We start from the raw sequence: 24,648 nt of genomic DNA, 5'->3' as shown, positions 1-24,648 counted from the left end.
CACATAAAAGCAGATCTTCCGATACCAGCAGTGCTGAGGGTTTGGCTGCCGTAATGGACCTCTCCCATGGCCAACCAATAAATCCTAACAAATGAAAGGGCCTCTCTGTCTGTCTCTTTCCAGTCCTTTTTCCCTCCAAATCCCTCCCTCCTCTATTCCTCCCAGGTGTTGGAGTGGCAGGGTCAGGCCAGGATCAGGGAGGATCAGAGCGGGAGACATGTTGAATCCATCCACCCCAAATCAGGTCCATGTGTCCTCCAGAGTGCCATTATGCTATAAATGAACTTTATAGGGGCAACTAAGTGTTGGGAAGTCTGCAAAAACATTGGAGTGGTGGGGGGTGGAGCAAAGGGGTTTGAGGGATCAGCTCAGAGGGGACTAATGAGAGAAAGAAAGAGAGAGAGAAAGAGAGAGAGAGAGAGGACAACATGCTCTGGACTATACACTGCTCACTGGCTGGCAAATAGTCCATTAAGGACCCAGACTAAGACAGCACAAACCCAAAGAGGAAGCAGAGATGATGGCAAAACCTTTTAACCGACCTTAGAGCGTTAATGGAGAGAGCACAAGAGGAAGAGAGAGGAAGAGAGAGCAAGAGAGAGCGAGTGAGAGACAGCGAGAGTGAAAGCGAGAGCGAAAGAGAGAAAGAAAGACACCAAAATCCGTACACTAATATAAATCTTATCAAAATATGGTGTTAGAAATGTACCATGATTAAAGCAGTAGCACATCTACAAACACCAACTCCTTATATAAATGCAAGGGTTTCGGGGATATTCTGTACACATTTAGAAAGATTTTGAGCAATTTCGCTTTGAACATTGCAGAAATAAGATTGCTGCAACATTTCAGAAAACCGTTTGTTGTACAAATCGGTCGATGTTATTAACCAGGAAAAATATTAATGGATATTTCAAATATTAAAAAATGATTCACTGTGCATTAAGCTTTATACACCATAAGGACAAAATTATCGGGACACCTGCCCTTTCCTGCCTTATGTGGTACTTCTTCAATCGGTTATCACAAAACTCCAGCATGACACCTCCCCCGTGCACAAAGCGAGCACCATGAAAGTAGGGTTTACATGGATTGTTGAGGAAGATCTTGAGTGGCCTTTTTCAAGAGCTCTGATCTCATCCCTACTGAACACCTTTGGGATGAATGAACACACTCGCCTCAGGCCTTCTCACCTCACCTACATCAGTACCTGGCTTTACTAACACCCTAGTGACTGATGAACACAAATGTCCACTCCAAAATCTAGTGGAACACCTTCCCATTAAAGTGGAGGGAATTATAAGAGCAAATTAGGACTAAATAAGGAATGCTATGCTCAAAAAACACAACATACTTATGACCAGGTGTCATAAAACTGCAGTTTAAAAGCCAAAATATACACTGAATCATAAGGGAGAAAAAAAGAGCAAGAGATAACAGGACAGGAGCAGAAAGTCAGAACAAAAAGCAGCTCAGATCTGTATGACGTGGATGGATCTGCAGACACAGTGAGGCTAATAAGCTGCAGCCCTGCTATGAATCACAGCACAGACACACTACAGAGTAACTGAAGCAACTAAGCGCATCAAAGGCGCATGAACAGAACGATGCCCCCCTCCCTCACCATGACCGCCAGGGGAGCCGTTAACCAGCAGGCCTACGCTGTGATCCTTACAGCAATGATTAATGAGCACGGAGAACGACAGTGTGTGTGTGTGTAAGAGAGAGAGAGAGAAAGTGGGAGAAAGTGAGTGAGAGTGTGTGTGGGAGGGAATGAGCGAGAGAGGATGTGCAAGATAGAAGGAAAGATGTGAGAAGGAGAAATAGATGTGTATATGAGAGAGAGAGAGAAAGAGAGAGAGAGAGAGAGAGAGAGAAAGAGAGTATTTGTATGTTTCTGGTTCTACTTATGGTCTGGAAATGAGATTAAAGGGAAATCGCCAAACAGATTGAATTGTACTTGCAATAATTACTGTGAACAGCTTATACCACATAGGCCACAAATAACAGTCATAAAAAAAATATATATAATCAAAAAACTATGGTGAGGAGAAAAAACAGAGGGAGGAGAAATAGGCTGCGATCTTAAACCACTCTCTCACTTCCTTAAGCAACCAAATACAAGAGAAACATTGGATTCATTAGAAAGTAGAAAGCATGAGGTTAAAGCTCAAATACACTCAAAGGATTCGAGTTCAAAGCGTTGGAATGTCCTCCGTCTCAAGCAGAGCCACATGTTACAGCTGATAACGTTCTCGCAGCATATGGACTGTTTCAGAGCGCAACCACTAAACAAGCTGAAGACGAAGATGACAAAACATTGAATTAAAATAGAATCTCCATATCGCACATCTGAGCCGATGACGAGCCAGAAGACAGTGAAGCAAAACAGATACAATGAAAACGGACATGATATCACTTACCAGGCATCCACATCTATGACTACAACTAAAAAAAAAAAAAAAAAAAACAATCCAAATATTTTTTTACAGGAAGCTCAATATTGTCTCTCCGGTAAGACTCCAGATCGGGCTTTATAGGTATTTGTGGGATAGCAAACCTTCCAGCCAAACACCAAAGTATAAATCAGTGCAAGCCACAAGATAAAAGAGAAGCCTTCATGCCAAAGAGCCCCTTGTCATTCCTGCCATGATTGTGTTTAAAGTAAAACCACATGCACTGACAAACATGAAGTAAAATGAAATGAGAGAGCGGCGCATGGACAAAGCATGATTTGATTAGTGGCTTTTGAGCTGGAGGCTGAGGACATCCAGCGGGGAAACTGAACCCTGGATTATTACGCTTATTCCTCTTCTTATTAAAATCATCATATTGGCATTCCTATTATTTAGTTTCTACTATACTTCTGAAATATTCGACATAGTTTGATAAGGCCTGGTTATTTCTGGTCAGGGTTGCAGTGAATTCCTCTCCAAAGAACACCGGACACTCGTTCACATCTATTGGAAATTTGCAGCATCAACCTATGGCGTATTTGGGGAGGTGGAATCAAACCCTGAGAACTCTGAGGAAACCTGAATGGACAGCCAAGTCAAAGATTAAAGAATTCCCATTGTATCTGTAGAGAAGGCAGGGGGCATCACCCTCAAACTCATTACATCTTTAATTCCAACTAAACAGTGTGTACATTTCCTGTGTGTTGTGTAGACTACTTAACAGTAGGTAGATCACAGAAATACCACAGCAACCCAAAGCAAAAGAGCTACATTCAAATCCAGGCTGAAAAACCTAATACAGAACTACTGTACCACACTGCCAGTTTATTAGGTACAACCCCAAAAAACATCCAAAATGTGGATTAAATCAAGGCGAGCATGTCTAGCAACGGTTCAGATGAGCGCTTAAAAGCAACACTGCCCTTAGTAAATTTGATTACAGATTAAGGTTGGCATGAAGTCAACATTTGTCAGTTCTGGCATCTATTAAACATGAACACAGTGCTTGGGACTCACCATATCAAATGTTGAGCTCAGTAGCTCAACATGCCTAACATTCCGCACGAACATGCCTAACATTCCGCACAAGGACACTTTACACCACACCTTACTGCACATGGACACTTATGGACAATCAAAAACATGCCTAACTCGTTTAATGTTTACTGTTGTTTACTGGTTAACTGCACACTGCCATAAAATATTTTCCGTGTATGTGTATATATAAGTATATATGTAATGTATGTATATATACATATATATTTAGATATCCTGATATCTTTATTTATCTGCCTTTTCTTACTATATTTTTCTTTAAATTTTGTTATTATATTTATATTTTTATCCCCCTTTTTTTACCCTTTTTTTTATTCCCTCATGCCGGACCGTCGTTAAAAGCATTTCACTGCATGTCGTACCCTGTATGTATGTGTATGTGACAAATAAAATTTGATTTGATTTGATTTGAGCTCCTACTTTTATACCAAAGACTGTTGAAAGAACATTTACTTATAATCTTATACTCCTGTACTCATGTTAGTCTCACTCTCCAGTGTTCTGGATTGTTAAAAGATTTATGATTAAACTCTTGATGTCACCCAAATGAGGATGGGTTCCCCTTTTGAGTCTGGTTACTCTCAAGGTTTCTTCCTCATTACATCCAAGGGAGTTTTTCCTTGCCACAGTCACCATGGCTGCTCATCAGGGATAAATACACACCATTCACCTTGACTGTTGATTTCTGTAAAGCTGCTTTGGGACAATGTCTGTTGTAAAAAGCGCTATACAAATAAACTTGACTTGACTTGACCATATTGTTAAAAAGATGCAGGTCTGAACCGGGTGCAAAGGAGACCATACACCAGTGGTGGACAAACGTTAAAGTAGAAAATATGACTCCAGTAAAAGAGCTCTGTTTAAACTTTCACTTGAGTAGATGTACAAAAGTATTTGCCTTCAAATGTACTTAAGTGTCCAAAGTACTATGATTTGTTATGGCTATAATGTTACTATTATCAATTCGGTCACAAGACTCTTCGTTTAATCAACTCAGTTTATGTAAAAAGACTTCACATTATTATTTATTAATTCTTCACATAATTCATTTTTTTATTCATTTCATTTTTACTGAAAAATTGGACGGTTCCAGCAGATTTGAATGCATTTTAACCTTTTGTTATGTTCAGGGGATAGAATATTCATACACTCATCCTCAATTACTACTCATCAGCTTCTCAGGTTATATTTAGAAAATAAATTGAGCTAATAAAGTTTATGTAAAGGCAGGGGGTCTGACGGATCAGAACACAAAAAAACATGTCCTTGAGCTTCTTTTCTAGGCTTCTCCTGTTGTGCAACACACTGAATTACCAGGCTGAGACATTTTAGTCTAATGCAGGCACTTTTATTGATGTAGAAGTTTACTAGGTGTTTAAAACAAAACAAAAAGAAAAAAAAAAGGAAAAAGATATATAATTGTTGGGATTAAAATGAAAGCAAACTGAAAAATAAAATAGCAGAATTTAAATGATTAGGCTCATATTGTAAGATTTGCCATTGTCTACACAGAACTAAACACATCAGTTCATATATAAGTTAGTAAAAATCAGTAGCCCTTTTATGCAATAAATTAACAGCACAGACAATTAACACATTAAAGCGCAGTTAGCGTGTGCCGTTGTTATATTTTGTTTATGTCAGTGCTAAAGTCTGGTCAGCTAGTGGCTTCTAAGGTCAGCTAGTGGCTTCTAAATCCACTGTATTATTTCAGAAGAAGAGAGAAAAAGCGACATAATATGAAAAAAATACCTTGAATAGGTATAGTGTTATTCTAGTCCAGTCCTGCTGAATAGTATTACCATAAACATGGTGACTATTAATCAAAAGTAGTACAAAGCTCTGATAAAAAAATATCAGATTTCGGAAGCATCAAGAAAAATAATAATCACCACAAATGCATCACATCTGCAGCTATACAGTGAAACGAATAACAAAGAGCTAGTCATGTAGAAAACTTGGCCTGCCAAGTCACACCACAAGAGGGCAGCATCTTCCAAGCAACAGGGGCAGTTATCTAGGCTGTGTCTTGTTTCACCCAGAGCCTTGAACATTCACTGACTCGAATCCGTAAAAGCACAGCTGGCTACCACATCATTAGTGATTTACCCGTGATCAGGGCTAATCGAAATTGAGCCTGCTTTTGAGCATGTGTCAAATCATTTGGATCTTAAATTTTGTCCCTGACCAAAAAAAAAAAAAAAAACCAAACAAAAAAGATAGGAGACCTGCTCCTTGAAGTGTTTTATATGAAAATTTTAGCTCTTTCTGTATGTATTATTGAGTTTTATAAATTGAAAAAGGAAAAAAGAGAGATAGAAAGGCGCTTTATAACTTGTCACATATACATTATAGAACAGTCAAACTATTTCTTCGCATATTCCCAGTGATTTTAGGAGCTGAGGTCAGAGCATAGCCAAGATACAGCTCAAACACTGAGGCTTAAGGGCCTTGCTCAGGGGCCCCAAGAGTGGCAGCTTGGCAATAGCTAGACTTGAACCACTGACCTTCTGCTCAATACCCAAAAGCCTTAACCACTGGGTTACCAGTATAGAATAGGAAATCCCACAATGCATTGCAGATAAGGGGACACTGGAAAATGTGCATGTTTTTTTGCATAGGTCTTTCCAATGTACCTCCAATGCAAACCTATAACACCAAACTTGATTATTCCTGCTAGACATTTCTTAAACGCTATATTTAAAGCCATCATGAAGTTAAACTTTCAGGGAAAAAGGTAGTAAAGGCTTCTTCCCCACAGCTTTTGTACTGGTAGTACCTTCTACATATTAAAGTGAATGGATAAGACCTTTAAAATTACTTATAATAGAAAAGCTGGATGTTGCGCCGTTAATTAGCTTTTAGGTTTAATTAAATGGTACACTTAATGAACCTTTCCAAGTAAAAAGACAAAAGTTTCGAAAATTGCACCACCCTCGTGAGTCAGAACCCTAAAGTTGAATAAAATCTCAGATTCATCATAATATTATGCAGAAGTAAAGTACTATAGTTCTTAAAACAAAAAAAACACTGCAAAAGCTACTTCTGAGGCCTACGATGCGTATCCTAATCTGTTTTTTTAGAAATATCTAATATCCTCCGATTCTTTTTGACTAATCCTGTTTTCTAACTGCACACCTTCAGTGGATTGAGTGGATTTGAGTCAGAGAGTGTCTCTGGGCCGGGTTCAACACACAAACTGCTGCCTCATGCGGATAATCTGCAGCAATGCTGCCTGAACGTCTTCATCCATGTGACCCTGTAAAACACACGTTTTGACGTTTTAAGCTTGAGGTGTGGTTTAGCCTTTGTGTACGTACACACACACACACACACACACACACACACACACACACACACACACACACACACACACACACTATATATGTACATAAAAACATTTTAATCACATACATCTGAATGTTTTTACCTACATATTTGTTATACCAACTCTATTCACCATGATATTTGCTGAAAGCCCAGGCTTCCCGGAAATATTAATGTGCATTAAAATTATTATTGCCAGTTTTCTCATCATTTAGCTTTTGAATAGGGAGGATACATGAGATTTTTGTGGCAGCCTGGATAAACTTTCTGCATGGTCAAATGTTTCGATAGTTTGGAGATACTATAAAAACTACTTTAATAAAAGTGTCATTTTAAGATTTTATTCAAATTTTCCAGTTTCAAACAAAAGCAATTGAAACTCGCGCTCTCTTTCTCTCTGTCTCTGTCTCTCTCTCTCTCTCTCTCTCTCTCACACACACACACACACACACACACCTATTTCTCCCTCTCACATCTTTCCTTCTATCTTACACATCCTCTTATGCTCATTCCCTCTCCTAAACACACACACACACACACACACACACATATATAGAAATTATATATAAATATAAAATGAAAAAGAAAATGCCACCTCACAAATAACCTGAGACAACTACGTGGAAAGATAAAGCTCAGACATTTTAATTTGCTAGAACACACAGGTGTGTATGTGCACAATCAAGACGTACCTGTGCAGCACTGAGAAGATGAGTTCGATAAATTGAAACCACCTCTCTGTGTTGTCTCTCAGCATCCTGTGAAAGCAAACGAAGAGCAGATCAGCAGGGTGATTGTGAGTAACGAGGAACACACATGTCTTGTGATAATGTGTGTGTAAATAGTGGTTGCGGTTTTCCCGGGGAGTGTGCGTTTGTGAGGGAGTGAGTCAGAGATTGTGTTATTGTAACTCCATTATCCTCATTTCTTCGAAGTTCAGAGTGGTATTGTCTCTCTTCATTGCTCACTCAGATTCACTAGTCACAGTGATTCAAAACCACAGTTCAATCCATCCACAGAGCATCAACTTTTATGAAAAAGAATGTTGTGTGGATCAAATGGATCAAACTCAATAAAGTACAAAACCAAATGTAATAAAGTTGGGAAACGGCTTCAATGAGGCTTTTCTTATTCATGTAATCCAATTTCTCCTGAGACTCTCAGCAGTCCCTCTTTGGCCCAGATTCACCACAGTAACTCATCCAAGCACATAATAAAAAAAATGGATTTGGTCATGAATATGAGAATTTCATTAACATTTTATTTTTGCCAGATGACCATGCAGGCAGGCTAAAAGGAGGCATGTTCACTCTTTGACAGTGTAAAAGTGACTCATCGATTTAAATAAAAATGTGCATCGGATTGAAGTAGTAATGTTTATCGCGAGGCATTGTTTTTAACATATTTGCAGTAAAAACGATTTATTTATAATATGATTATTAGTAGTACAACTATATTATTTAGAAACTGACTATTAATTTGTGTATATATGTAAAATATATGTAACCAATATTTTATATGTAGACTGATTTCTCCTCGTTAAACTGTTTCTCAGCACCACTGCCGCTATATATAGTATCACAACACTAAGGAGATTAACATGGCAGAGGTAGAGCTGCATCTTCCTGGAGAGAGAACAGGAAAAAAAACGCCTGGTTTTAATTAATCTTTTGGTTATGATTTGCTGTCTGTCTGAACTAAAGAAATAAAAGTGAACTGTCTGTACCATATCGAATTGCATTATTTTTGAATCGCATCGCACTGCATTGTAACGGGGGTGAATCTTATCGCATCGCATCGGTAGCTGCTTTATATGCATCTTTACGGTATCGCTGGATATCGAGACCGAGATGCGAATCGCGTCGGCCATAGTTATGGAGATGCACATCCATAATATATCCTGCTGCACTGTACAGGACTTAAAACACCATTTCCTACACAACACAGCAGTCATTACACACAAGCCAATCTGACAACACAGATTAGGTACTGTTAATGTAGACCTAGAACAGGCAAAAATAAAAGGTGCATCACGTTAAACATTGAATTGCAGTGTTCTGCAGTTGTTTTTTGGTCGGGCCGATTTGGTCTAATCACTATTGACTGGCATATTTATTTCCATTGTAACCAGACACTATTGTTTTATGCCAAACTCAATCATGTTTAATTATCGAGCCCTACTGTTATGTGCCCCATGTTTGTAGATGCCCTGGAAGTGTTTAGCGGAAAGTGCTACTCACAGCCAGCTGCTGCTGGAGGCTCTTGACCTGCGCCTGGAGTGTGTCAATGTGTTGAGCATGTCTCTTGTTGGGAGTGTTGCCAGTGTAAGCCAGCTGGGACAGGCCATTGAGAGCCTGCTTCAACCTCTCCACATCTGCCAACAGCTCTGTGATCTGAAACACAAGGATTCTCTTATTTAAAACATATTAACTGACAAACAAAGGGTTCAAGAGGATGTACGTCGCAAAAACATTCGCCTACATACACCAGATAAGGAGCTGCAAGAATCCAGACATGCATTAAAACAAATGTTAATACAGAAATTAGGAAAGAACACCATAATCCTTACCCTTTTGTCTTTAGCCTCGGTCTGTTCTGAGGAAGTCTGAATCCTTTTCTGGAGGTTTCCAATGGTGTTCAGTGAGTCATCATATCTTTCTTTTAGATCTTGGATCTCTTTTTCAATGGAAGCACTCTTGGTCTGCAGGGCCGTCGTCTCCATCCTTGCTCTATTCTCACTTTCTTTGGCCTGTGATGCTTCTTGGTACAACTCCTCGCATTGCTCTTCTAGACTTAAGAGTCGATCACTGAGCTCACCTACCTCCTCCTCCAGCCTCTGCTTCTCAGCTTTGAGCTCGGTCAACTGACCTTCATGGCTGCGAAGATCCTCCAAGGCATGTGTTGCTCTGAGTAGCTCTGTCTGCAAGGTGGCTACATCCTCAGCCCTCTGGGCACTGGTCTCCTCTTCTTCCCTCAAAGCCAAACGAAGCTTGGCCACTTCATGTTCCAGGGCCTCTCTGTCCTGGCTGTGTTGAGCCAGTAGGTCAGAATCAGATCTGTGGCTCTGCAGCTCTTTCTCCAGATCATGGACATGCTGGACCTTCAAATTGCAGACCTCACTGAGGCGCTTGCACTCGGCCTGGGCCTCCTGTAAACTACAGGTCAGAGAGTTCCGCATGGCCTCAAACTTCTCCAGATGAACATACTCATTATCTAGACGCTGCTGGAGGTTCTTTATTTCGGTATTGCAGAGTGAGTTCTGTTCCTCTAGTTCAGCTCTCTGAACAGTTACCTCCATGTACTGCTGTTCCAGTTCCACTAACTTCAGACTCAAGTTCTCAATCTGGCCTTTATAGCTATCTTCTATTTCTCTGTATTTTTCACTGGAGACGGAGACAGCCTCCAGTTTCTTTTGCACAGACTCCATCTCTACTTTCACAGTCTCTTTGCTTTGTCGCTCATGTTCCACATCAGTCTTTGCACTTTTGTATTTCTTCTCCATTTCTGCTAGCTCCTCGTGTAGATCCTTCACAGTGGTATTAAATGCCTTTTCCTTTGCCTCCAGTACACTAACTGGCACAAATTTACATTGGATGGCTTCATGAATAGTGTCTAGCTCCTTCTTCTGGTCTTCAATCTCTCTGTGAAGTTTTAAAGTACCTTCTTGAACAGACTCATATTTGGAGACAGCATCTTTAGCTCTTTTTTCTGCTTCAGCTAAAGCATTGTTTAGCTGCCTTTTTATTGCCTCGTGGTCAACAATGCTGATATAGTCCTTTTCTAATTTCACTTGCAGATTATCTTTTAACATAGCACTTCCCTCTTTCACCTTCTTAACCTCATCTTCCTTCACTTTTCTATCTTCCTCCAATTTGTGAATTTCAGCCTTGGATTTCTCCAAAGCTTCATGCGACTCTTTTTGCACTTTCTCATACAATTCTCTTTTAACAAACTCTGACTCCAAACTCTTTTTCAAAACAACGTACTCGGCTGCCACAACCTCAAGCTCCTTCTCTTTATCTTTGTACTTCCGCTGGAGATTCTCTAGATCCTTTTCCATCCCTGCTTTATGGGCTGAAAGTGCAGCCATCTCACTTTCGTACCTTTCGCTGGGTATGTAAGTGCTCTTCAGGCTGTTCATATTTTCAGCCAGAGAGGCCTTCTCCTCCTGAAGCTTCTTCAACTGCTCCTCAGCATGATTTCTCCTCTTGGTTGTCTCATCAAGCTGGTCCTTAAGCTCTTCAATAGCAAGATTTAGGGACTTTTGAAATTCCTTGTGAATCTCAAGGGGAACAAACTGTGTCTGGAGGTTCTTTGTTAGCTCATGCAACTCTTCTCGAAGCAGCTCCCGCTCGTCTTCACCTTCCTCAACCTCACAGATCAGAGACTGACATTTTGAAGTGACATCTGCCAGTTTTTTCTTTAGAACATCATTCTGTTCCTCCAGAGCCACCTTGAGCCTCTCATGCTCCTGAAAGGGGATCGAGTCACGGTGGTCCATCTCCCTGTGAAGATCAGCGACCTCCTCCAAAACACGGTCGTAATCCTCCCGCAGTTCTACCAGCTGCCTCTCCTTTTCATCCACGGCATTAGTCAAAAGGTTTTTCATGTTGTCAAACTTCTCTCCAGGCACCATGGAGGACAGACGTTTCTCCATTTCTTTAATACGACCCTCCATTACTAAACGAGTCTTGGCGATCTCATCACCCTCTTCTCTCGCTGCATTCAGCTCAGCTGTCAGCTTGTCGACCTCCTCAGCCAAAACACCCTCACTCTTTTTATACTCCTCCAGAGCCTTCTCGCTCTGCTTCAGATGATTCCTGACCCGGCCGACCTCTGCCGATGCTCCTTCATATTTAACCTTGACCTCATTGAGCTGAGCTTTGAGATCATCCATCATTTGGTTGCCAATATGCTCCTTCACTGTGATCACGTGCGCCTGTAGCTGCTTGACCTTTGATTCAGAGTCCAGCATCCTCTTTTGGACGTCTCCCAATGCCCCCTCCAGCTCCTGAATCTGTTGATCTGCATCGCGCTTGGCAGAGTCACGACTCTGAACCAGTTCTTCACACTCCTTGGTCTTTTGCGTGAGTGCTGCCTGGAGGCGTCCTACTTCTTCCTGTGTAGCCTCCTGCTGCTTACGGGTGGACCGTAGCTCCTGACGTAATGCCTCCCCCTCATTAGGTGTTGAGATCACTGGGTGAGAGAGTTCCAAGGGCCGAGATAGAGAACGAGATGGAACAGAAGGCTGCAAAACCTGCAAATCAAAAAGTGCAGATATCAAAATTAAAACTCTGCAGGATGTGTACTACATAAACAATCTTAATAGATATTCCTGTTTTTGTCCTGGGGTTGTTTTTATCTGTGTGATATTTTGGACACAACACATTGTTAGGTGTGGACATTTGTATTACTACAGTGGAAAAAAAAAAAAACATTGATGCAATTCCACCAAAAACACAGCCAACTTCACCTTTACATGCAGTGTCTTGCCTTTAAGGCTATAAATCACATTTCCACCATAGCTGAAATAGGTGACAGAAGAAAATGAGAATGATGAATCACTTTCCACTAAACACCTTGGACAGTACACCTGGTTAAGCGCAGTGGCGGTGCAGAGGTACTGAGTTTCAATCACAAAATCTCACTACTGTATAACACCAATTAAATTTGTTTATTTTTCAATATTAATTAGGTTCCCTGGTGGTCTAGTGGTTAGGATGCGGCGCCCTCTCACCGCTGCGGCCCGGGTTCGATCCCCGGCCAGGGCCCCAGCCACTCTTAGTGTCCCGGTCCCAAGCCCGGATAAATGGGGAGGGTTGCATTAGGAAGGGCATCCAGCGTAAAAACATGTGCCAAATCAAACATGCGGATCATGAATACGGATGATCCGCTGTATATATATACATACGTGTGTGTGTGTGTGTGTGTGTGTGTGTGTGTGTGTGTGTGTACATATATACATACATGAAACATGTATTTCAGCAATAAAAATTTTAATTTTACTAAAAAGGAAACAAATGACCCGTCTCATTTTCTCTTGTATATTAAGTATTGCCCTTTTAAAAAAAGAAAAAAAAGAAAAAGCACTTCTTATCCAATTAATCGATAGAATAATCAGCAGAATACTAGATTACTAAAATAATCGATAGCTGCAGCCCTAGTAACAATAAATCATTCGAAAACGCATATTTTACCTCAGGTGAATCCAGACTTTGAGCTTGTCTGACAAGAACAGTTTCTTTTCCTGCATAGAAAAAAAAAAAAATCCACATTAAGTCTAATTTACATAGTCAAATTAATTCATACCCATGTATCCTGGATCTTTCTCAAACTTAGCAGGAGGCCCAGGCCTTGCTAACTCACCTTTAATCACAGATTGGCCCGAGTACTCTCCCTGCAAAATAAAATCATGTAAATGTATTCATTAAGGGCATCTTGTTACTGTGGTTAGAACACCGGCCCCATGGGGCTGCATGGTGTCTTAATATTATTTGCCCAGCCTAGACACTCACCAGATGGCTCCGGAGCTGAACCTTCACAGTGTCAGAAGCTGTAGTGTCTTTCTCTCTGGCAGACAGCATGCGCTTCAGATGCTCCCTCTGATTACAGCAACAGGATAAAGAAGTGAAAGGGAGTCACTCAATCATCTTTCATGCTTGTTAAGAAGATTTTTGGAATCAAGTTGGGAAAAGGGCCGTGGAGAACCACTGACCAAATGCAAATTACCTCTTTGTGAATATCGTCCACCATCGACTTCTCCTGTAATGGGAACAAGATAAAGTGAACCGTGGGCGGTGATTACAGCAGCACACATTAGATTACAGATCACTTTGTGAAAATAAAAGAAATGATAAGCAAGACTGTACTACAGTGCCTGTCAAAAACTTTTGCGTTTTTTGAGAGACGTGCATGTTAATTCACTTTATATGCAACAAACTGGGTAAAAGGCAAAAAGACACCATAATTGGATGACTACAAGATTGTTCTATAACCAAATGATTCCAAATTTTGTCTCGAACACAAGAAACACCAAACTGCACCAATCTAACACACACACACACACACACACACACACACACACACACACTCCAATGTGCGTTACTTAATTATTACAATCTTGAACTCACACACACTCAATACTCATTTCAATTCATACACATTTATATCTATAGCACCACCCATATTTGATTATAGCTGTTTACATGCTGTTTTTGCATCTATTTGATTGCTGCTGTTGCTGTTTTGCACAACATTGTGTGTATATATTTTTACAAGTAGACTCAAGCACCAGGGTTCTGAAGAAACGTTGTCTCATTTCACTGTGTACTGCGTCAGATATATGTGGTTGAAATTACAATTAAAACTTCTTGACTTGACAGTAGAAGATGTTATCAGACTGTCTCACCCCCACAGTTAAATATGAAGGTGGAAGCTTAATGGTTTGGGGTTGTTTTGGAGCAGGGAATGTTTAACACTTATTCCGAGTAAAAGGAAAACTGAACCAACATGGCAACCGATCCATATTTCAACACCATGCAATTCTGCTTGGACTGCGGCTCATTGGTATCAACTTCACCATACAGCAAGACAATGGCCCGAAACATATTACTATTAAACAGTATTATTTTGTAGTGTAATTTAATTCAAAAGCTTCCAGAAAACTTATTTTCAGCAGCGGAGCTTTCCATTAGCATGAATTCGTTTATATTCTCCAAGTGCTTTATCCTGGTCAGTGTCAATGATGTTTCACGTTACTTTTATTCATTCTTTAATTTTAATCAATCGATGATTTCTTTCTTTTACTGTCCAAACAATCCTCTAAATCAGTGGTCCCCAACCCCTGGGCCGAGGACTGAACGATGTTTCTGAACGATGTTTTATTTTGGAAAATTTCCAGATTCACTCCTCCACATCTGTCTATGACTCTTAAAAGAGCCAGAATTCCCATCAATGCATTCTATCTTGCAATTTTTATTGGATAAAAACATCATAGCCTTTTGTTCTTGTGCATGGATTCACAAGTCTAAAGTTGAATAAAAAAACTTTTAGTTGAAAAGGTTTTCAGGTGTCATTTGTATTGGCAGTGCATGGGGTCAGAATGTGTGCATGTGTGTGTGTGCACATACCTGATGAAGCTGCTGCTGCAGCATACTGACTTTGTCTATTAGAGTCCTCTGGTCATGATGATACTTTCTAAGAGTCTCCTGTTGGCTCTCATTCTGCTTCTCAAGATCCTGAAAACACAATTTGGATAAATATTTCCGATGGAACTCTGCCACCCAAAAGCTTGATTTCTAGAGTCATAAACACAATCAGTTCCACTTACATGAATAATCTGTTCCCTGTTAGATGATGCCTCAAGAGCAACATTCACAGACGGCTACAGACACAGAGGAGAATAAAAGTCTCGGCTGAGCTGTGTGGAAATTACTACTAACACTGATCAGACATCCAGCTGTTGAGTTTAAAAAATATAACCACTGTTGTTCTAGCTGCTAAATGATTTTATAACCAACAGTGAGTATTATGACCCTAAAACAATGCGATTCATTCCTCCGCCAGCAGGTGGCGGTAATACATAGCTGTAAAACGACCCCCATGTCAACAGTGCTTATTGCATCATCAGCTAAGGGTGTTTTATTGCACAACTCCATCACTCCAGGCTTTAGATCTAATCCAAGCTTTACAGCATAACCAAAACCTTAAAATAAAACTTACAACATTACATATTAGATAACAACTGTCTGTATAACAACAATCTGTAAAACTATTTGGAAAACAGACCACCACATACAGCTGTGAATGAAGAACACAAACTGTGTTTAAAACCTCCATTATCTCCATTATATTGCACTATATCAAGTGTCAGCCATGTTTTTTTTGTAAAAATTTTGAGTAAACAACTTAATTCCCTGCATTTTGCTCACTTTTAATAACTTCCGATATGGAGTGTACATTCAATGTATATTCGCTAAGGCACAATTGTCCATATAAGTGCAAAATACAATCATCTCTTCTGGAAAAAGGAGTTTCTTCAAAACCAAAAATTAGCAGGCCCGAGTAAATTTTTTGTTGTTTGTGCTCTGGAGTCAGTTTGAGGAAAGTGATAGGAAAGCTCTTGACAATGTTCTGTACATAATATACGTTTATATACTTGTTTATTCTTGCAGATTTTTATTTTATGTTTTTTTAATAAAGAAAAGCAACAGAACTGCAATTTTTAACAATATATTCTTTTTTATATTGAATTTATTTTTATATAATAAACCTAATGGTCAACAAACATGACAAAAATAAACCACTGTTTACACATGCTATTTACATCTAAACTCACTCATTTTCATCCCCTTCTTCTTACATAGTGAACTCAACTGCTATGCCCTTTATAGACATTAAATGAGTAGTTCTGGCAGAGAATTGCTAAAGCGAATTATCGGAAATAAACACAGAATTGAAGCTTTAGAGTATAATAGAAAAAAGGATCCAAATTTCTCACAATACACGTCTTTTAAATCTACAGTAATCAGCTCAGAGCACAAAACATCTAAATAATCAATAAGTTAATTAGGTGGATTTAGTGCTCTTTTTTTTTTACTTGCAGATTATCGTAATTTTTTAACGATAGCAGAGTTAAAGACAGTTTTTTTTTTTTGCTGATCGTGCTTTTTAAGTAATTTTGTAACTACACAGAGCAGTCATGTGTTCACCCCTCACATTTTTGCAATGTAGTATAATCGTTTATGATCTCAAGGGACAATACTATAGAATTGAAACTGTCCTTAAATCAACATACAGCCATTATTGTCTAAATAGCTGGCAACAAAAGTAAGTACACCCTAAGTGATAACAGCTGTGAGTTTACCGTGTGTAACCGTGCAAAGCCACACGTCCTTTTCATCATGTTCATGTTTTTGTCTGCTTCACAGGACCAAATAAATTTGTGCATCTTGTATTTGAGCAGTTGAAATTTGATGCTTTGAGTACAAATCCCTCATACTAGCCACTGGATGAGGATTAGAATTGTTGATAAAGATGCCTTGGCTATAAGAAGATTGGTGACACAGTGAAACTGAGTTACAGTACAGTGGTCAGGGTCGTACAGAGGTTTTCAAGTGTCCAAAAGTGGCAGCTTTGCAATACTGAGGCTTGAAACAACCTACAACCCTCTGATGCTTACCCAGTGAACTACCACCTGCCTGTGATTGAAATTACACATACACACACAGAATATCCTGAAGTGTGACTATATTGCAGTACCTGTCGCTTCTTCAGTTCCACCCTGCTAGCTTCTTTTGCTGTGAATACAGATTAGAGAAGGGTTGAAATATTCATGTGACCACTCACTGTGTACAAAATGACAAACTGCATTCATCAGACAACAGAGTTCACATCTGTAATGTGGGATTATCTGCAGTCACAATGAGGACCATGTTTAATCAGATAAGGAAGGTTGGAAGGAAGGAAGGTTGGATGGATGGAAAGGAAGGAAGGAAGGAAGGAAGGAAGGAAGGAAGGAAGGAAGGAAGGAAGGAAGGAAGGAAGGTTGGATGGGTGGATGGATGGATAGGAAGGAAGGAAGGAAGGAAAGAAGGAAAGAAAGAAAGAAAGAAAGAAAGAAAGAAAGAAAGAAAGAAAGAAAGAAAGAAAGAAAGAAAGAAAAGGACACTGACTTATATAACAAGCAATACAACGAACAACACACACACACACCCACTCACACACTATACCATAGCTGCTCCATGCTGTGAATGACTGGCTGACACTGTTGCACAGCTCGATTTTCCCCCAGAAGTGTCTCTGCTGTTCCACTAACATTAAACACTACATTACACCACATTCTCACACCTCAACCCCCCCCCCAGCTTCTTTCTGCAGTACACTTTTTGAAAGTCATAAACATTTTTCTTACTCCAGCCTTCATTAAAACTGTTAAGATACGTCAATTGATCATTCCTATAACTCTACACTGATTAAATCAATAATAAAATTCTTAATTTTTAAGAATCTTTGCCATCTAAATTTGTCTTTATAGCAACGAGGGCAGGTTTCTCTCATTTTTTAAGAAAACCATAAATCTGGTTAACCATAAAACTGAATGATGTCCACAGTGCTGCCAAGAAAGACAAATTAGGCATCCTATTAGGCAAGGACAAGACAATACACCTGGCAACCAGATATAAAAATAGACCAAATACTACTGCTGTTTTTCGAACTGAAAATGCTAAAGTATAGTTTTTAGTCTTCTGTACCGCTCTTACAAAGAGTCACCATTCACAAATGCTGCAGCCAAAAGCGTACATTTTGGCGTTGCAGTAAAAACTATATCTGCAGGTGTCCTATTAGCACACGACAGGAAGAAAACACTGCAGTCTGAAGACATCATTTCTTGACTTTTAATCATTGTATACTTATAAAAGTAGGCATGCAGATGAAAATCCTAGAAACAGCAGCTCAAAACGACTGGAAAAAAAAAAAAATCACAAAACAGTTGCTGCTCAATGGGGTGATTTTACCTTTCACTTTATCCAAATAGCTCCTGATGAGGCTGATGAGTTCTGGATTTTTGCTGAGTTGGGCATAGTAATAACTGTTATGGCCCAAGCTGTCCACAACAGTGACATCAGCTCCACTCCTCAGCAAAACCTCTACAGCTTCCTTACAGGCAAATTCACATCCCAGGATCAAGGCGGTTCTGGAAGCACGTTAAATTTGCATGAACACTTCAGTGCTAGCAATATTCTGCAATAGTGCTGCCATTTTTGCAGTGAGAAAGATGTTTGTCATTTCTGTTCGAGCTTCAGGGTAAAAAATTGAAGTTTACCAGATAATGAGTACCGTATTTTCCGGACTATAAGCTGCTACTTTTTTCCCACGCTTTGAACCCCGCGGCTTAAACAATGAAGCGGCTAATTTATGGATTTTTCCTGGGTTTTTCCCAGTTTCACAAACTTCAAGCCAAAAAACTGAGCCCCATATAATTAGACCAATGAAATTGCAGAACGGGTTCAGGTGAACCAATGAAACTCTTTATATTAAATCAGATGCGCTCCAACTGAATCGGACCGCACCACATCATAAATATGGATGAGGTTCCACTGACGTTTGACCTGCCGCTCACTCTGACTGTCTACAGGAAATGCGAATCATTCGTCACGGTAAAAACACGAATTAACCTGTGTTCTGAGCTGCACGGCATCGGGAGAAAAGCTTCACCGATGGTGATTTTTAAACACACGATGATGCCAAAAGAAAAACAACTGAGATAAATTATTGTGAAAGGAAGGAGGAAGACAGTCAACAATGACTGATGTTCAAAATAAAAATCTTTGTCAAATTCAGTGAGTGCGGCTCATATTTGGGTGCGCTTAACAGTCCGGAAATTACGGTAATCACAATTTTTATAAAATATAACACAAGCAAAAATTGTAAATAAAAATGACTGAAATGACATTATATACTAACATATCAGGGGCATGCTTTTGTATCACTGATAACTTTGCTGTATAGGTTTAGTTACAAACAGTTCACTGATTAATCTTGTATTAATAAGTAATGCATAAGATGTGAGTTATCATCTATAACAATGCATCAAATGCATCTTTCTCTCAGCTGGGAAAAAGTTGCACATGTGTTCAAATGATAATGTCTACATTAATTTCACCAAAATGCATCACTTTGTGTTGGCTTTGATTGGACACACCCAAAACCTACAGAACAATTTAATTTTAGAGCAATATCTGAGGGTCAACGATTATTTTGCAAGTTTTCCTCTGCAATCAATAAAGTGATTTTTCAATCAATATTTTAATAATAAGTGCTTATTTAAAGCAGTTGAAAAACTAATTTCTGAGAACACTCCTCAGGAAAAGCTTGGCATCCTGGGAGAGCTGAAGTGCACTGGGGTAATTTTACAATCCAGATGTTATACTTTGAAAATAAATGTAAGAACTCATGACATGCTGGTAAGATTTCTTTACTTGTTCTGCTTGTCGCGCACTCGGATGTCAGCTCCGCGCTCCAGCAGGAGCTGACAGATACGGGGATGACACATCTGAGTGGCCAGCACTAATGGAGTTCTTCCATCCTACAAACAGAAATAGTGCAGAACGTCATTCATTGACAGCACATTACAGACTCAGGAATAACTTATAACTAAGGAATAACAGGCTGAGCCTCTGGGGAAAAAAAAAACCCCATCATGAAAAGGGAATACAGTTTCCGCAAAATCTCAGCTTTTCACATTATTATTCAATTCATAACAGATTTTAATGATTTATCATGCCAGAAATTAATGCACTGTTCATGAAATGAATAAGCAGTTACTAAGCACATTCTTCACAAAGCCACAGCTGTAATACTACACCTGCAGTACAGAAAAGCCTTTCATAAGTAACAATGCAATGATACCACATCACAGACACTCAAATATCATTATGTACATTTCCCATGCGCCCACATACCCAGAACTGGTAATACTGTAAAGCTGGGTAATTTTTTTTCCAAATTCAATCATGAAAGCTTATCCACAATGATTTTTTTTTTATTACATATTACAGCATCCTTCACAGCAAACAAGGCAAACAATGTTTTCCTTTTTAAATAAAGGATATAAAAAAAATGTCTGCACAAATTTGTTCTAGATTTTGAACTCGGTGATCCCTTCTTTCTCAACAGAGTAAATGGGGACTTCTGTTACATGAAATGACACCAGACCTCAAAAGAATTGATCCCTCTTTACAGACAGATTTCAAATCACCACATCTTTAAATGAGTTATAATGTATATACAAGTATTAGATTTATTAAGCGTCTATTTTTCTTCTTCTTGCGAAAGGCATTTGAAAACATCAATGGCGTTTTTAATTTTGATTTAATGAAGTGCAATATTTTATATAAACTTGTTCATGTGCTATAATCGGATCATCAGTTTTCTTAGAGCAGCTTGGTGTAATTCAGCCTTTTCTGCTTTTTCTATAAATCAATTGATGAGAAAATACATATAAAAAGTATATTATATGAGATTCATTTCTCCATTCATTCATTCTTTAATCAATCCATCTATCTATCTATCAATCTCTCTCTCAATCCATCCATCCATCCATCCATCTGTCTATCCATCCGTCCATCCATCTCTCAATCTACCCATCCATCCATCCAAAATACAATGATATAAAAAAAAAAAACAACAACAACAACAACAACAACAACAAGAATAGGTAGACTTGAATGTGTACTTATATAAAATGTATTTTTATTTGTAAAGTGCTTTTAACAAATTTTCTTAAAGCAGCTTCACACAGAAGATTTGCTCCTCATCATTTCATGTTTATTCCTAAAGAGCTGTGGCAAGAAAAAAACTCCCTGAGACTACATGAAGAAATCTTGAGAAGGGAACCACCCTCCTCTGGGTGCCACCGAATGTCCATTCATTACAGTTGCATCACTGTTGAGGTGTGCAGTGATAAGAGATTAATTGCAGAACTGTTCATGCACCCTGTGGTCCTTAGCCGGTGTCAGACTGTTTATATTATGGTCCAAATCCATTCCCAAACTTCTTCATACTCTCAGTAACTTCATAGATTTTTAGACTGTTCATGTTGTGATTGGATACTTACGAAATCACTAGCATTGACCGAAGCCCCACTGTCACACAGGAGTTTAACACTGGAGGAGCAGCCAGCCATGACTGCAGACAGGAAATAACAGAGACATGAGTCACGAATCACAAAACAAATTAAAAAAAATGGAACAGTCATTCCAACAGCCCAGTTTGGACCCTGTACCATCTTGCTGACATTTATTCATTACACGGTGATAAAGTATGACCTGTAGATTTAACTTGTTCGGATATACTACAAGCTTTTGAGCTGCTGGGAGTCACAATGTTCATCACAGCAGTGTGGGAGAGAGAGGAAAAGGTCAACAAGACAAAAGGTCTGTTAGAGGGAAAAAAAAAAACATAAAAAGTTATTCACCAGCATCGTGAAGGGCTGTTTTTCCCTGCAGGTCCACATTTCCAACAGGGCAGTTATGCTGCAACACACAAACACATCGATTTTACAAAGCACTGTACTGCACTTCCACTGACCAGAATGTCTCCAATTTTTTTGTCCATCATTTTATTTTCTAGTTCAGGTGAAACAGCTACACATGCTTCATATGTGTAATATTCTTGGGAATTTTTTTGTGATCGATGAAAATCTCAAACTAAGAAAACGCAAATATGAAAATATAACAAACAAAACCGCTTGATCGTTATACAAACTTTTAATTTAAAGGTTGACAGATTCATCGGTTTTGCCAATTAATCAGCGCCGATTGTTGAATGCTGGAACTATGTGTAGAAATCAATACCCATAGTTTTTTCGGGCTGCGTTTGTGCTGGAGCGGCTAAGTAGGTCCTCTGCCATTATACAGTACATTAGCGGCCTCTAGAGGCGAATCACTGAAGGCACGCTGCTTGTTTTGCGTGACAAGCACAGAGATCGCAGACACTTCAGATGCTCGTTTATTCAAATGTTTATTTCATTTAGCAAATTTTTATGATTCAGTAATGTATTTTTTTTATTTTGTAATAAAGTTTAGTACTATTTTACAAGGAGAGTTTTTTTTTTTAATCCAGTATACATTTATAATTATTATTATAAATTATTATGATTAATCATCAGCAAGTACAATCCACCCTAGCTTTCAGTATCGGTAAAATCCACTATCGGTCAAACTTTATTTAAGATCATTACTTGCTCATTAGACACAGTGTTCATCACAGGTTAAAGAACTTAAAATTGTCACACTTTACCACTTTATATAGTTATCACAGATGCGAAACCTTTAATGTTATTTGTGTTGGAGAAATTCTTTCATTTGCACAAATTGGCTTTCCTATTGTGAGTTTTCAGCATTTACACACTCAATTCAATGTCCTGCAAAGCTGACACCATATCTAAAACAGGCAACAAAAAGTCAGTAGATTAATTTCAGCTCGTATTTCCTCTTACTGTAAACAATCTCCAGCACTCAGTCTTCTGTGGTCTCCCGAAATGATGCAACCACTCAGCACTGAGCATGTGATATCAATAAGAAATGTGTTTCTGATTTGGCTGTTGCATCTGCACCTTTGCTGTGGTGTTTTTGCTTTTGCTGTTAAATGTATTTACGTGTAACCAAATCAGTAAGACTGGCTGTTTACAGGGTTGACAGATGTAAACTAATTCCACAGAGTTGGGATACACTGGTAGGTACATGTTCAGGGTTTGGCAAATTGTATATCTTAGTTTACTGGTAAGTCATATCAAGGAATTATGAGTCAAATAGATTACAACATGTGCTGTGATTAAACTGTTGCATGTGACCGAGTGTATAAATAAGATATCGCAAGGCTAATTTATGATGTTTATTAAAGATCGTTTGAAAAATCAAAAATTTCGTTACAAATGCATCCCATGGCTTGCGAATGATGCGAGAGGTTTGACTTATCCTCAGGAGATCATCAGAATCATGGCATTGGTGAGCTCATGCAAGAGGAAATCAGGTGAATAGTGCTTTCCTCCCGGGGTGGTACACTGTCCCAGTGACGCAACATGAGCATGAGTCTCAAACGAAGCAACTGAAAGCCTTTCACGCTCCCAAATTAGTAGCTGTTATTCAATAGGGGAGATCTAACTGGAAGGTGGGAATTAGCCAAAAGCTAATTTGAGATTTAGAAAAATAATAATATAGATTTTTTTTTTTAAATCATCATCACAGCCTTACTTTGGAAATACAAGTATAGTCATGATTTTTGAGAACACAATTTACATGTCCAACTTAGATCTGTATGTATCTCCACTGAAGCTATATAACTTTGCTTGATTAAATGATTAATACTTTGGCTGCATTTAACATTCATCTGCAGTTCAAGTACAGAAAAGGTGTTGCTATGGCACTATCACTGCGCCCCCCCCTTGCTAAATCTTGCTTATTCTCACGTTGCTTCTTTCTTTAATCTGGACAATTTTCAGCTTGTTTGGACATCCTGACTCACTATAATGCTATCTTAATCATTTCCTTCCTCGCGCCTTCTCTCTCCAGCAACAGCCTCCCAAAAGGGCAGTGTGGTCACATGATTGAGCTGTTAACTGCACCTCGATCTGCTCGCTTAAGGGGGCGAAAGCACAGGGTTGGGTTACACTGGCCTCTATGATGACGGCACAGAAATACAGATGGGAGGTTAAACTAGCGATCTCCCCTGTCAACACCCCAAACATCAGAGAGTTCTTCAGGGCTTTTAGCACACTCATTAGGTAGCTGAGCAGAACAGGTTACACTGACGTCAATAGTTGGTAGGGGGGTGGGGGTGGGGGGGTGTCTCCAATTATTACCATTATTACTCAGGAAACAAATTTACTGAGTAATAATTGTAAACACTGTTGTACTCTTGGAGTTTCATTTGTGTATAAGCATAAAAATCTTTAAGGTTTTCTATCAACATAGACATACAACGTCAACATTGAATAGCTGCTACTTTTTTAAATCATGGCCCAATCGCTGTTTTTAAGTTTTTTTTATTTGAGAGAAATACGCATTGCGTAGAGACAAACTGAAATAAAAAAGCCAATTTTTTTGACTCCTTGCCTTTCTGAACCATCAATTGGACCAATAATTCTTCACATCAGTTCTCCGAGCCTCTGCCGGGTAATTATCAGATGTCAAGATGTGAAAGTAACGTGCGATTGTGACATGACAGGCCCGAGAATAGAACGTTCAGAAAATCCATCATAAGAAAAACAATTCCATTCCCTCTGCACACATGAGGGACAAAAGACATT

The 24,648-nt window shown here is 39.1% G+C and overlaps 1 protein-coding gene across 3 annotated transcripts in view; it reads right to left on the bottom strand.

Moving 5' to 3' along the window:
* Positions 1 to 4,844: 4,844 nt before the first annotated feature.
* Positions 4,845 to 24,648, bottom strand: part of uacab (uveal autoantigen with coiled-coil domains and ankyrin repeats b) — a 54,390-nt gene continuing 34,586 nt past the window's right edge. For 2 of the 3 annotated variants that reach the window (XM_046840417.1, XM_046840419.1), the window contains exons 5-19: positions 21,817 to 21,874; positions 21,457 to 21,527; positions 19,820 to 19,926; positions 18,356 to 18,534; positions 17,100 to 17,137; positions 15,169 to 15,222; positions 14,969 to 15,076; positions 13,569 to 13,601; positions 13,355 to 13,441; positions 13,206 to 13,236; positions 13,037 to 13,086; positions 9,409 to 12,096; positions 9,080 to 9,232; positions 7,532 to 7,597; positions 4,845 to 6,771 (exon numbers count right to left, since the gene is read on the bottom strand). In XM_046840417.1, coding sequence (XP_046696373.1) covers positions 6,700 to 6,771; positions 7,532 to 7,597; positions 9,080 to 9,232; positions 9,409 to 12,096; positions 13,037 to 13,086; positions 13,206 to 13,236; positions 13,355 to 13,441; positions 13,569 to 13,601; positions 14,969 to 15,076; positions 15,169 to 15,222; positions 17,100 to 17,137; positions 18,356 to 18,534; positions 19,820 to 19,926; positions 21,457 to 21,527; positions 21,817 to 21,874 — 3,795 coding nt within the window. In that variant the 3' untranslated portion in view covers positions 4,845 to 6,699. The remainder of the gene's footprint in view (positions 6,772 to 7,531; positions 7,598 to 9,079; positions 9,233 to 9,408; positions 12,097 to 13,036; positions 13,087 to 13,205; positions 13,237 to 13,354; positions 13,442 to 13,568; positions 13,602 to 14,968; positions 15,077 to 15,168; positions 15,223 to 17,099; positions 17,138 to 18,355; positions 18,535 to 19,819; positions 19,927 to 21,456; positions 21,528 to 21,816; positions 21,875 to 24,648) is intronic. The other variant, XM_046840420.1, reaches the window with a different exon arrangement.

This window comes from Silurus meridionalis, chromosome 26 (assembly GCF_014805685.1).
Source record: "Silurus meridionalis isolate SWU-2019-XX chromosome 26, ASM1480568v1, whole genome shotgun sequence".
Taxonomy (NCBI): domain Eukaryota; kingdom Metazoa; phylum Chordata; class Actinopteri; order Siluriformes; family Siluridae; genus Silurus; species Silurus meridionalis.
Note: the sequence above shows the minus strand (reverse complement) of the source record. Positions and strands in the feature narration are given on the sequence as shown.